Source organism: Tenrec ecaudatus, chromosome 4 (assembly GCF_050624435.1).
Source record: "Tenrec ecaudatus isolate mTenEca1 chromosome 4, mTenEca1.hap1, whole genome shotgun sequence".
Classification (NCBI taxonomy): Eukaryota; Metazoa; Chordata; class Mammalia; order Afrosoricida; family Tenrecidae; genus Tenrec; species Tenrec ecaudatus.
The window spans coordinates 99,332,611-99,345,714 of NC_134533.1; the positions used below are offsets into that span (position 1 = coordinate 99,332,611).

Here is a 13,104-nt window from a genome sequence, read left to right on the forward strand (position 1 = left end):
TACCTGTAGCTTCTCAAGAGAAAAGACTTACCTATCTGCTGCAGTAACCATCACAACTTAGTAAACACTTCGGGGTAGTTCTAACTGTCATATTGAGAATTGACTCAATGCCAAACATGTTGTTTGGCTTTCTGCAAGGTACAGGTGGGGTTAGGTCTAGTCGGCTCCACAGTGACTGTTATGTACAATGGAGCGAAACACTGCCTGGTCCTGTGCCATCCTCCCAATTGCTTAAGCTCATTGTTGTGGCCACGGTGTAGGTAGTCCATGCCTTATGATACGGTTCCATCATAAGTCTGTTTGGATGGAAGCTGAATATCTAATTCTTCCCCACCTCACTATTACTGCCTTTGCTATCAGCATTTACATAAATCTTAACATCAGACATCTGTGGGCAAACATCTGAGAATCCCATCAGCAAATTACCTGCTGCAACATTGTGTGCAATACATTGTTATTATGTACAAAACCATTATTACAGTTATATAAGTGCCGCCTGGTGTAACTTGAATATATTGTAAGCCAGGGACTATCTTTAATCTATTTTAATAATCTAAGGATTTTTTACTTGTAAACATTCAGAAAAATATCATATAAAATAAAACTGGCTATAGAATTCTTTACCTACTTGCTGAATTCTCTTATGTGCCAGACTGGAATAGGACTCTAGTCTCTTCTTTCTTGATAGTTTTTGCCCTCCTAGTGATCATCACAAAAGTCCTGGTTATGTAGTGGCTACACATTGGGCTGCCAACTGCAAGGGCAGCAGTTCTAAACTACCAGGCACTTCGTGGGATGAAGATGCGGCTTTCTACTCCCCTAAAGTTAAGTGTCAGAAACTCTCTTGGGCAGTTCCAACCTGTCCTATAGGGTGGCTGAGTCAGAACTGATTCAATGACAGTTCGTTTGGCTTGGTTTTATGATCATCACAGTGACCTAACATATATTATGTTGAACAAGTGGATGAATGTCAGACACCTGGTGAGTTTGTTAGCTGACCAGTTTAACCCTTAAAACCCTATGGCATGTTTTTGTTTTATAAATGTGGAAATGGTCTCAGTGAAACAAAGACTGCTGAAGATGGTGGTAGACTGAATTTTATATGACTCTGGATCATTTTAAAAAGATGTCTTGCTAAACCATACTTCAGTTTTCTACTCTTAACCTATCATTTGTTCAGTCTCTTATGCCTAGCTTAGTAGTTCTGTGTTCTCTGGACGGACCACAAGTGCTCAGCCTAACAGCCGGAGATGAGAGCTGCTTTATTCGCTGGATGCCATCTACTCTGATCAGTCAAAAGGGCAACTGGCCATCAGCCTGGAAGATGCATCTACGTTCCCTCTGGAAGTGTTACACATCAATCGACTAGGATATAAATAATAATACAAGTGTGTGTCTGAGGAGGTACTTCAGAAACCTCCTGGGAAGAGAGAAAAGAGAAGAGATGTGTCCCATGAACTTTTGGAAGCCCCAACTTGGACACAGCCATTCTTAAACTTTCTGGCTTCAGAACCCTTAGAAAGTATTGACGGCCCGGGGGTGTGTTTATGTAAATCATACTAGTGATGTTTACCGTGTTATTAGTTTACAGTGCCCATTTGGCACCTGTGGCCTGCCTTTCGTATTTGGGGCATTTTCTGCACTGTTGATTGCTCTTGAGTGTAATGAAATGAAGTGAAACCCGACTCTTGAAACTCTTAGATGAAGAACAAATTTTTATTCGAAAAATAGATTTGAGTAACAATGAAATACCAAAAATTGGTCACTATCATATAGTAAGAAAAATGTTAACAAGAAATTGCTTTAAATTTTTCCCCAAATTACAAAATTATCACTAATGGGCTCTCAACTCCCACTTGTCTATGTAAATGAATTTTATGGGTTCGCCAAGGAAAAATTTAAATCCCAGATTGGTTTCTACCTAATGTTTACATACATTTGGATTGCTTTTATCTTCAAGTAAATATATTCTCAAGAAATGCAAACAAATTTCAACATGTAAGTCAACCATAACCAACAAGATAAATCTACGCTAGAGAAATGTGTAACAAAGCAACACATAACCGCCCCTCCTCCTTTTTTGCAGATAATAAAAAACTGATTACACTGAAATCACTAGTACTTAAAATTAATAAATTCTATTTCTATACAGAGAAAAGGCATAACTAAATTCTTTCAAACTGAAGCTGAAGAAACTTCCAAGGAAAACAATGGTATTTAGTACTGAAAAAGTGGTTTTACATCTTCAAAGTGCTAATGAAACAAATTTTCAAGAAAAACTTATGGCCAGTCCAGAGTTCTGACTAACTTGAAGTATTAAAATATCAAAGGTGCAGGAAACAAAGCAGTCTTTTTATTTCACTAAGGAAACAAGGTAGAATTAAACAGCCTCTACTTATAAAATATATCTCAACTTTATTTGTAGAGAAAAAAAATAGTGATTGAATATCCAATTTAGTCATGACAGTAACATGTAACTTACCATGAGCCAATACTGCTTTTCAAAGTCGTCTAAACATATATGTCATGACATTTCTTCCCCAATGCATGCGCAACAGAACTTACTCATATTTGGGGTATTACTTATCACCCATATTCATCACCTGAATCAGTTGGCCATAATACACAGTGAGGAAAAAACGATCACTTTCTGTGCCATTATCGATAACTGGCATTCTCTGTAAACTCAAGGTGACACAAAAGTTCTATTTTATTCCCATTAAACACAAGTGGATGCTCACTAGGACATTGTAGCCTGCTTTTGGATGGTCAGGTATTGGTTACAAGTTACTTTGGCCATCTGAGATAGGGATCCACGAATAACCATTAGCATGAACAAATAGCGCTTTTGTCAAAACTTCACCCTGAGTCTTGAGTGCTGGGATAGAAAACTGAAAACACTACAAAACACACTGGCTATTGGTGCTGCCCTTACAATACTGCCCCCCTCCCCCTACAGATGAGGAGGTGTGCACAGATAAGTAGGAAATTCCGTCTCAAACATTCTTTTAAAATGTCACAAGCACTTATTTTAATGTACATGTGGCTTAGTTAAAAAATGGTTCTTTCCCCACATCTTTGAGTCAAATGGACACTGCATTTTCCTGCTGCACCGTTCAGTCCTTGCCTCGAGGGGCAGCATTCAGGCTTGATCAGAGCAGGGACCTTGCATTTCTGCCACATGGAGTCCCTTCTAAAGGCTGTTTTGGCAAGCTGTGAAAGACTTTTTAAAAGTTGGTTGTGTTTACCACGCCCCATTAGACATTTCTCAATACTGAAAGCATCTCTCCATCCCTTAAAAAAGTCACTAAATATAAAGTTATCACGTGAAATATGAAATAAAACCATTTCAGGTGGTGGCAACAACATTCTCACAGTAGCAATTACGCTTGTAGGAGTTTTCGCCTATAAATACAGGACTATTTAGAACTAGCAGAAAACAGTCATGTTAAACAACACAGTTTGGTGGAAATTATACAACAGAAGCCAAAGAGAAATCTGTATCAACTACCATTGAAAGCTCACAAGATGTTTCTAAAAATAGAGTCCAATGGATCTCTGACAGGGTTAAGCAACTGTGTCTGGTTTAACTTGGAGATCATTTTTTTCTGGATGTGTGTTATTGTTTTAAACTAGCTATATACCTTAGTATACCTTAAAAAACATGACTGCTTTTTTGAAGAGGTATTTAAATGAAAATTATGTTGAAGGCCTGGATTGTTTTACTCACTTGCTTCCTTTCTGCTGTGTGGTCTCACCCAGCACTGGTGTGAGCAACAGGGACCTTGAAGTCCCCAGTGCTCTGACAGTCCCTTAGCCAGATGCCCAGATGGGGTCCTGCCCGTAACTGGTGTCATCTTCCAAATATTAGCTGTAGGTGACCAATGCCACAAAAAAATGGGAGAGGACCTGCATGTCTGACAATGCCTGGGGATGTGTGGAAAGTAAATATAACTGTGCCAGATAAAAAACAAACAATCCCCCCCAAACCCAAAAGCCCAGTGTACTCACAGCAGCCCTGTCGGACAGCACGGAGCCGCCAGAGGGCGCTCGCAAGGCTGTGTCTTTATGGAGGCAGGCTCCCAGACGTTTCTCCCACAGCACCGCAGGTGGGTCCAGATAGTGGGCAAGCCTTTACCTGCTGCACTACCAGGGCTCTTTGCCAGCTTCACATGTTCATTAAAAATCTACACCCAATGCTTCTCAGTAATCAAGAGGATTCTTTACATATCTTCTACTATGTTGAACATTGTATGCATGGCCTGTTTCTACTATTTCCAAGAAGAGAATGTATTTTTTAAATGAAAAATAAAAGTTAGCTAACAGGGCTCCATCAGTCAGTCTGCTTTCCTGGTCGCTGGGATTTCCTTAAATGATGGCATCGTGTTCATCACTGTAATACATCAAAGGTTACGGTTACTTTATATCTTATGTTAGTATCACAATTACTTGTATGGTCATGTTGATAAGAAAACTAACCTTAGAACAAGTTTGAACTTCACTAAAAACTGTCATTGCTCTTTGTAATGTTTTTTTTTATGTAAAATTATCTGGTAGATTAATTGGTTACCAACTCAAAATACTCGTTAAGGTTGTCAAGCAGACACCCAAGCCCTGCTGTCTCCCTGGCTGGGTGACTTTTCACCAGGGAGTGATGGTAGCCCCTCTACACAAACAAACAAATGAACCCAAAGAAAAAACAAATACAAGCATGCTTGTCTGAGCATTTACCATATGTCAGGTGTTGTGCTAAAGACTCCATACCCCTCCCTCTCTCAATGAATCATCCCAGCAGCCCTGTGCAGAAAGGCACTTTTCGACGAGCCAGTCAGGGTGCAGTGTAGCAACGATGAAACATACCCTCTAGTTCCCAAATGCTTCCATCCCCCACTATCATGATGCCAATTCTACTTTACAAGTCTGGCTAGACCAGAGCATGTACACTGGTACAGACAGAACTGGAAACACAAGGAATCCAGAACAGATGATCCCTTTAGGAACAGTGGTAAGAGTGGTGATACTGGGAGGTTGGAGGGAAGGTGAGGTAGAAAGGGGGAACTGATGATAAGGATCTACATATAACCTCCTCCCTGGTGGATGGAAAACAGAAAAGTCGATGAAGGGAGACAAGAGCATGGAAGGAGGGGAAAAATGAGGAGCTGATGTCAGGGGCTTAAGTGGCGACCAAATGTTTTGAGAATTAGGAGGGCAACAAATGTACAAATGTGGTTGACACAATGGATGTATGTATGGATTATGATAAGAATTGTATGTGCCCCCAATAAAATGATTACAAAAAAAGAAGGCACTTTTTTAATCTCGTTTCCCAGGTAGTCAAAATCTCAGCTCTTTTGTGATCTCTGCAGTTCGTGTCCAGAGTCGGCACTCCTGGCCCTGCACACGCATAAGCATGGAGGCACTCGGCTACTAACAGCAGAACCAGGAAGCTGGCTGCCTTGACTCTTGTCTCTTAACGTCCCTCCACTGTGTGTCTCTGCTCAAAGCAATGCTTAAGAAACAAGGAGTGAAACATTTCAACCCAGTACGTGCAAACTAGCAAGGCTCATTGCTTCTAAACTCAGAAGGTCACAGCTCCTTCAACTGGACCAGTAGGGCCCCCTTAGTTATGATATGCCTTCTTAAAAAGACACACAAAAAATGGCAGGAGACCAAAAGGTGAACAAATAAATATGCAGAAGCAAAGATGAGCAAACCAGGGGGAGGGAAACTAGAGTACTCTGAGGGAATGCTGACAAGTCTGCGTGGAAGGTTGTCAAATGAAAATTTAATGTCTTGTTTAAAATCTCAACTAAAAAATCTCAATATGTAAGAAACCATCAGTTATAAAATAGCACAATATACATTTAGGGTGACGTGGTTTGTGTATTTATTATTGCTAATACAGGTGATCTCAAAGGACAGTTAGGACAGTTTCTGCACAGATAAAGTAATATATGTTTTAGAACAACAACTCTGAATATAATTAAGTTACCAGAGAAAAGGAGGCTGTGAAGAATTTTAGTTTCTGAAATCCCTGTCACGTAAGTTGAGTGCAACGGCAGCCCCAGAGCACACTAAGAGCAACCTGAGGAGACTGACCAGGCATTTCTTAGAGGCACAGGCTTGTCGTGCGAGAGCACAGGCATGACACTAGTGAAACATAAGCGTTCTTAGGTACAAGCACACATAATCATTTGTAAATAATTATCATCACAACCTTGTGCAGAAATGATTTACTCTGAGTGTTGAGAAGTAATGGGAATTAATCATAGAAATCATTCAACTCTGATATGAACACTGAGAACTCAGTCATAGAATCTAACTGAGAAGAAACACAGAAGTTCACAGTAAATGACTCAGCCAATCCAAACTTACATGGTTCTATATCGAATGCCTCTTCTGGAATAATAGGTTTTGCATCCAATGTAAAGAATTGATAAAACTCCCAGTGTTAAAACAATACCACCAACAAAGCTGCCAATATCAAACTTTGATCCTCTGTTTTCTTTAGAATTAATAGTTGAAGCGCCTAAAAGAGAGGTGAAGAAAAGGCTTTAGTGCTTTTTGTTTTGTCTTTTTAACATTGCAATAAACTGAAACTTGCTGAATTTCTGTGCGGGAACACTGAACCGGAGCGAGGGGATGTCCTGGCCCAGGAAGGTGCTTTCCAGCCAGCCTCTGTCTGACAGCCTGGTTCATCTCCATTCCAGCCTATCTGTCCTTTAACTGAAACCCTAAGGACTAAGTGTTTGAGAGTGCTGGACTTGGGGCAGGTCACCAAAACCCCAGGAGCAGCAAGACTTGGGGAATTATTGTTTTTCTTACAGAGTCTGAGGAGTTTGTGCCTTCACAAGTGAGGTGCTGGGAGCATCCCCAGAATCCTAAAACTGGTTCCATAATGAGTGAGTGGTTCTAACTGAAATTTCCTCCTTTTGAATAAATTATTGGGAATTTTAACTATTTTGGTTTCATATCTTCAAGAGCCCCTGGGACAGTTGGTAATGTTGATTTCAACACAAAGTACATGAATAAAGAAAATTAACGATGTGAGGTAGAAACATACGTAAGAACATATAAAGGAAAGCATGAAGTCAGCTACTTGTTGTAAGTACAAATAATCACTAACTTCAACTGTGGATAACTTTTAAAGAAAATTTTAAAAGGTTTTTGAGCTCATAGTGTCACAAGAATTATATTTTAAACAAAACAAAATAAAGTTATTTTTTCATAATACGATGTTCTAGATACTAACATATACCTGATTAGATCTTACTCCATTGTAAACTGAATTTATGGCCCAAATAAGTTAAGGCAAATGTTCACATTGAGCCCATTCAGAACCCTTCTTGAATGAAGCAGAGAGGGTTAAATGCATGACAGAATTTCACACCAAGGAAATAAAATTCTGTTAAGATAAATTACTCATTAAAAGTGCAGTCACATATCTCCACTATTTCACATAGTTAAAAACTTTTTCTTTTCCTGAGAAGAGAGCACTAGGTCAACTGACATTGAAATTTATATTATTGAAAACCGTGGCCTAAATCTGTATACTTATTTTTGTAGAAAGTAATGAGGAGCAAAGCTCAAAAAAAAACCAAACAAACCCTCAAACTACTGCCACCGAGTGGATTATAACTCCTAGAGACCCTGTAGGGCAGGGTAGAATGACCCCTGTGGGTGTCTGACTCTTCATGGACACACAAAGCCTAGGAAAAATGGATCCGTTTCAATACATACTTGTTACTAATGAAGAAGCAGATGTCACTGAACTATTGTGGGTGGTGGTCACTGCAGATGTTGCTATCTTAGATGTGTTTTGTGAAACACTTGTTTGAGGGGCAGGCTTTGTGCTGGCAGGAGTCGTCCTTGCTGACGTATTAGACGGCACCGTAGAATTCGTGACACTGACGTTGCTTGAGGTGGAGGAAATTGTCACCTTGCTGGTGGTTGGGGAAACTGGAGTTGTTGCTGGACTTGTAGAGCTGTTGGAAGATGCGGTTTGTAGGTTGGTTGCCGCAGGGATGTCTGGTCCTGCAAGAATGTCACACATTAAAATTGGAGTCATGACTTAGGTAGAGTTTAAGGTAAGCACTTCATTGTGATTTTCATGATCTTTCTCACACACACCAAGCAATCTAACCAGTAGAGCAGCATGAAGAAGATCCCATTAACACTCTGTACTATATAGCAATCAAACGTCCCAAACACTTGAGAGGAAACTGCCTAGATTTACATGAAATTAGGAGTTTTTGAACCCTGGAGGCATAGAGTTGGGCTGTGATCCGCAAGGTCAGCAGTTTGAAACACCAGCCGTCTGTGGGAGAAAGACCTTCTCCTCTCAAGAGTCACAGTCCGGAAACTCAAGCAGCAGTTGAACTCGGTCGTGCAGGGTCTCAATCAGCTGGCATGGGCTCCATGGCAGTGACTTGGGTTTTTTTTGGTTATGATTCAGTTAAAATACATCACAAAAGCAGCCTCACTCAATACAATAGGAAGTGAAACATCATAGTGTAATACAGCTAGTTTCATACTGGCAATAATAATTTTCCTACGAAAGGGTATTTTAAAAATAATTTTATTGGGGTTCTTACAACAATCCATACAATTATATCAAGCACATTTATACATATGTTGCCAACATTTCTAAAACATTTTCTTTCTACTTGAACCCTTGGTATCAGTTCCTTTTTTCCCCCTCCCCCTTCCTCATGAACCCTTGATATATTATAAATTATTTTCTTATCTTATGTCATCCGCTGTCTCCCTTCACCCGTGTTTCTGATGCTCGTCCCCCTCGGGAGGGAGGGTGTTATACGTCTTGTACTGTGAACGTTTTCTCCTTTCTCCCCCACCTTCACGGCATCGCTGCTCCCATTACTATTCCTGGGTGGTTTATGTCCTGGATTTCATGTGTCAAGAGCTCTTACCTGTTCCAGTGTACATATTCCGCTCTAGCCAGATTTGTAAGGTGGAACTGAGATCGTGATGGGGGGGGAGGGGGAGGAAGCACTCAAGAACTAGAGGAATGTTGTGCGTTTCACCGGTGTCATACTGCACCCTGACTGGCTCGTCCCTTCCTTGTGACCCTTCTGTGAGGGGATGTCCAATTGTCAACAGATGAGCTTTGGGTCTCCACTCTGGCTCCCTCTTTCGCATAGATATGATTGTTTTGGGTGTTTCACCTCGTGATCACACAGGCTGGTGTGCTTCTTCCATGTGGGCTTTGTTGCTTCCCTGCTAGATAGTAGCTTGTTTAACTTCAACTCAGATGCTATATCTTCTAATAGTCGGGCACCATCAGTTTTCTTCACATTTGCTTATGCACCTGTTTTGTCTTCAGTGATTGTGTTAGGAAGGTGAGCATCACAGAATGCCAGGTTATTAGAACAAAGTGTTCTTGCATTGAGGGAGTACTTCAGTAGAAGCCCACTGGCTGTCTGTTACCTTGATGCTTAACATATAAAAATATATACATAGACCTATATCCCCATCATTATATAAACAATATATTTAGATATATACATGCCTATATTTGTACCTCTAGAAATGTCTTCTGTCTCCTAGTTCTTATCTCCATTTCCTTTTACTTTCCTCCTGTCTCACTATCATGTTTTACCCTATTCAGCTCTCAGTAACTCCTCTTAGCTACATGGCACTTGATCAAACCCCACCAGGTGTTTTACACCCTCCTTGTCATTGATTTTAGATCTCTTGTTGTTCCCTTCTCTTTGGGTTTTTGTTGGCTCCCCGACTCCCTGAAGGGGTATTTCTAAAATGACTTCTGACATTAATGATGATTTAAAATAAACAACTCAAGCACCTCTTTAGCTCATACCTAAAAATTGAGTTTTTCTTTTTCGGCCTAAGAATATGATGTATGTCAAAAGGAACAGATACTGATTGGGCCAAGGCTCCCTTCAAAACAATCGATGTATTCTGTTTCCAGTTTGGGAATGCTTTTCGTTTCAGTACAGTACGCTGAATGACCAGAAGCAAACCTTTCTTCTTAGTACCATTCTCTCACACTGTATCTCCTCATAACTCCACAATGTAACTGGTGTTTCCAACTCACGGCAGTTCAATATGATAATTTAGTCCACACTGTCTGGGTAATGAAAGACAGCTATTTCTTTGTCCACTTAATATGAAGTATTTTTATTTACTAATCTCCTAGTACTCAGTGTGTTTCACCGGTGTTATACTGCACCCTGACTGTACTTATTTACAGATTTATTCATTGTTTATGTTTCCCCTCTGTTCCCATCTTTCTCATTAGTTCAAGTACTAAAAGTGAAGAGATTCACTGGATCTAACTTCTTCCCCCAGTGAGGGCAGCAATGTTGCTATTGTGTTCCCTGAAACACTCTTGCTGCATACACCAATATGATTATTTCATGAATGACCTGTCTCTCACAAGTCTTTTGAACTTGATTCTATAGATACACATATGTTTTTTCTGGTTGACATATATGTCGCTGTGAGGTGCCATTAAGTAATCCAACTCACGGCACTTCTATACAACAGAATGGAACACCCTCGTCTGTCAGTCCATTCCCTTGAAGGTCTTCCTCATTTACGATGCCCTCACACTTTTCAAAGCATGATGTCTTTTTTTTGGGGGGTGGGGGGAGTGGAAGTAAAACTCTTTAAATTAAACCACTAGGAAAATATATCACAGCTTTGGAACAGCAAACAGACAAGCTGTATTACCACTTCAGGTATTAAGTTGGTAGAAAGGTGACACGCCCCTTATAGAAATAAAGTGTCACTGAAGCAGGAACACCACACAGGGCTTTGGGCAGAAAGTGGTATTTGGTAAGGGGGGGGGCATTCCTTTGCTGCAAAAGAGTCACAGGTCTCCCTAACTCCCGAGTCACTTGCTTTTTCTCCCTCGACTTTCCTGTTGCCAGGAGATTGGTTTGACGGGATTCTGATAACACAGGGGATAAGAAAGCAGTTGGACAGGAAAGACCACCAGGAAAGACCTGGAAGAGAGCCAACAAAATGAAAGTCTCCGCGAGACAGACTGCTACACTGGGTCCCCACACATCAGTGATCACAGCCATTGCACAGGCTGGGCAAGATTTCGCTTTGTTATACCAAGGGTCACCTTGAGTTGGGCCGACTCCATGAACCAGTAATGCCATGTTTCGGCTGTCCTTTCTTTCGGCAGCCACCAGTTTCCCTCTCACTGTTCATTCCATTACTGGGACATACTTCACCATCCAGACACCCTTTGTTTTCCAGGGGGAGCGACGGTCCTGTCACTCTGCTGTACACAGCTTTGGGGCCGCCAAGACGGCCGGTGAGAAGGAAGCTCTGCCTCCTACAGCCAGAGTGACAATCTTTCAGGTTTTGCATAGTGAAAGATTCCATGTGTGCAACTTTCAAAAACAGCCTATCTTGAGAGCTAGTTGAAGGCCAAAGAGCCTTTCAAAGATCTTATCCAAACCACCTGTCTCCCGACTTGACATCTGATTCAATGCCGGGCCCTTGTATACAAAGCAAAACCAAGTGAAACAAAAACCTACATTTCCATTTCCCTCTTCTGAATTATTGCTCTCATGCATTTTGTCTTATAGCTGGTGGAAAATGGGGTGGCAATACTTCTTGTAAACAGGAGGTTGGCGAGAAACAGAAACTCCAGCAGATCATCATAGACAGGTTGGAGGGACGTGGCAGCACGCTGGTACCTGTGACTCAGGAGAATCTGGTGCCCTGGGATGGCTCTGGCTTGGGACAGCAAGGGAGGGACCCAAGGCCAGGATAAGCACCTGCCACTTAGGCTCTGTATCACTCACTCGTATGACCTCCAGCCCAAGTTACAGCACCAGTTTTTCCCAATTAACTTCCTGTGAACTAGAATTGATTAAAAAAAAAAAAAAAGAGCCAGTGTCCAGAGCCAGGTGATATTCCTTATACTTGCTGCTATCCTTTTTTTTTCCTTTCATAAAATTCACTTAAAAGACCCAAATTCCCCTTCTTTTTTATATCGATTCCTGCCCTGAACCCCAATGGCCACTGGCAGACATCTATTTTGGCGATGGATGTGAGAGATGCCCTCATCTTCTTGGTCACGGACGGGATGAGGTGCCTGTGGTCGTCCACACATTTGGTCACACGGCTCTCCAGCTGCTGCTTCCCCTGCGGCTCCTTACTCCCGGCAGCCAGTGAGTCTTTGGCTTTGTCATTGCAGTGCACGGTACACCGGGCCAGGCGGCCCTGGGACCTCTCCAGCTCGCTGGCCACCAGAGCCTGGGCATGTAGCAGTGTTCAATACATTGGGGTTCTTGCTGCATGGAAGCCGGGCTGTCCTCCCAGCAGCTGGTGCTGCACTGGAACATGGCACCCCGCATCTTCCGGTTGTCCTCTCTCCAGACTCTTCACCATGGAGTCAGTCCACTGCCTCCTGCACGGAGAGCTGCCGCAGCTCCACCATCCACATGGCAGTACTGCCTGGGTCAGCCCCCTCGCTTCCGTACGACGTCTTTCTCCAGGGACTGGTCTCCACTGACATTATGTGCACAGTATGGAAGATAAAGTCTCCTGATTCCAAGAACCACTCAAGACAGATTTGGTTGTTCTTCTGGATGTACATGATACTTTCAATATTCTTCTCAAGCACCACAATTCAACACTTCCATTTTACTTCAGCTTCTTTATTCAATGTTCAACTTTCCCATGCATGCGGGGCAACTAAAAATACCGTGGTTTAAGTCAAGTGCATTTTGGTCCTCAAAGCAACACCTGTGCTCTTTAACACTTCGAAATGGTCTTGTGTAGCAGACTTATCTAATGCAATATGGCGTTTGAGTTCCTGACTGCTGCTTCCGTGAAGATTGATTGTGGATCCAAGCAAGATGACATCCTTGACCACTTCAATCCTTGCTCCATCCATCATGTTACTTGTGGTCCAATTGTGATGATTTTGACTTTCCTTACAGTGAAATGCAATTCATACTGAAAACTGTAATCCTTGCTCTTCATCAGCAAGTGCTTCAAGTCCTCAGCAAGTAAGGTCGCCATCTGCACAATGCAGTTGTTAATAAGGCTCCAATCTCGATACTACATTCTTCTTCAACCAACCCAACTTCTCATATT

The 13,104-nt window shown here is 41.7% G+C and overlaps 1 protein-coding gene and 1 pseudogene across 1 annotated transcript in view; both read right to left on the bottom strand.

Annotated features, from left to right (window-relative positions):
• Positions 1 to 1,697: 1,697 nt before the first annotated feature.
• The window catches only part of TMEM123 (transmembrane protein 123), a 51,539-nt gene continuing 40,132 nt past the window's right edge, over positions 1,698 to 13,104 (bottom strand). Inside the window, exons 2-4 of the mRNA XM_075546522.1 lie at positions 7,741 to 8,034; positions 6,376 to 6,529; positions 1,698 to 4,393 (exon numbers count right to left, since the gene is read on the bottom strand). Coding sequence (XP_075402637.1) covers positions 4,369 to 4,393; positions 6,376 to 6,529; positions 7,741 to 8,034 — 473 coding nt within the window. The 3' untranslated portion in view covers positions 1,698 to 4,368. The remainder of the gene's footprint in view (positions 4,394 to 6,375; positions 6,530 to 7,740; positions 8,035 to 13,104) is intronic.
• Positions 11,932 to 12,442, bottom strand: LOC142444301 (protein FAM136A pseudogene; annotated as a pseudogene).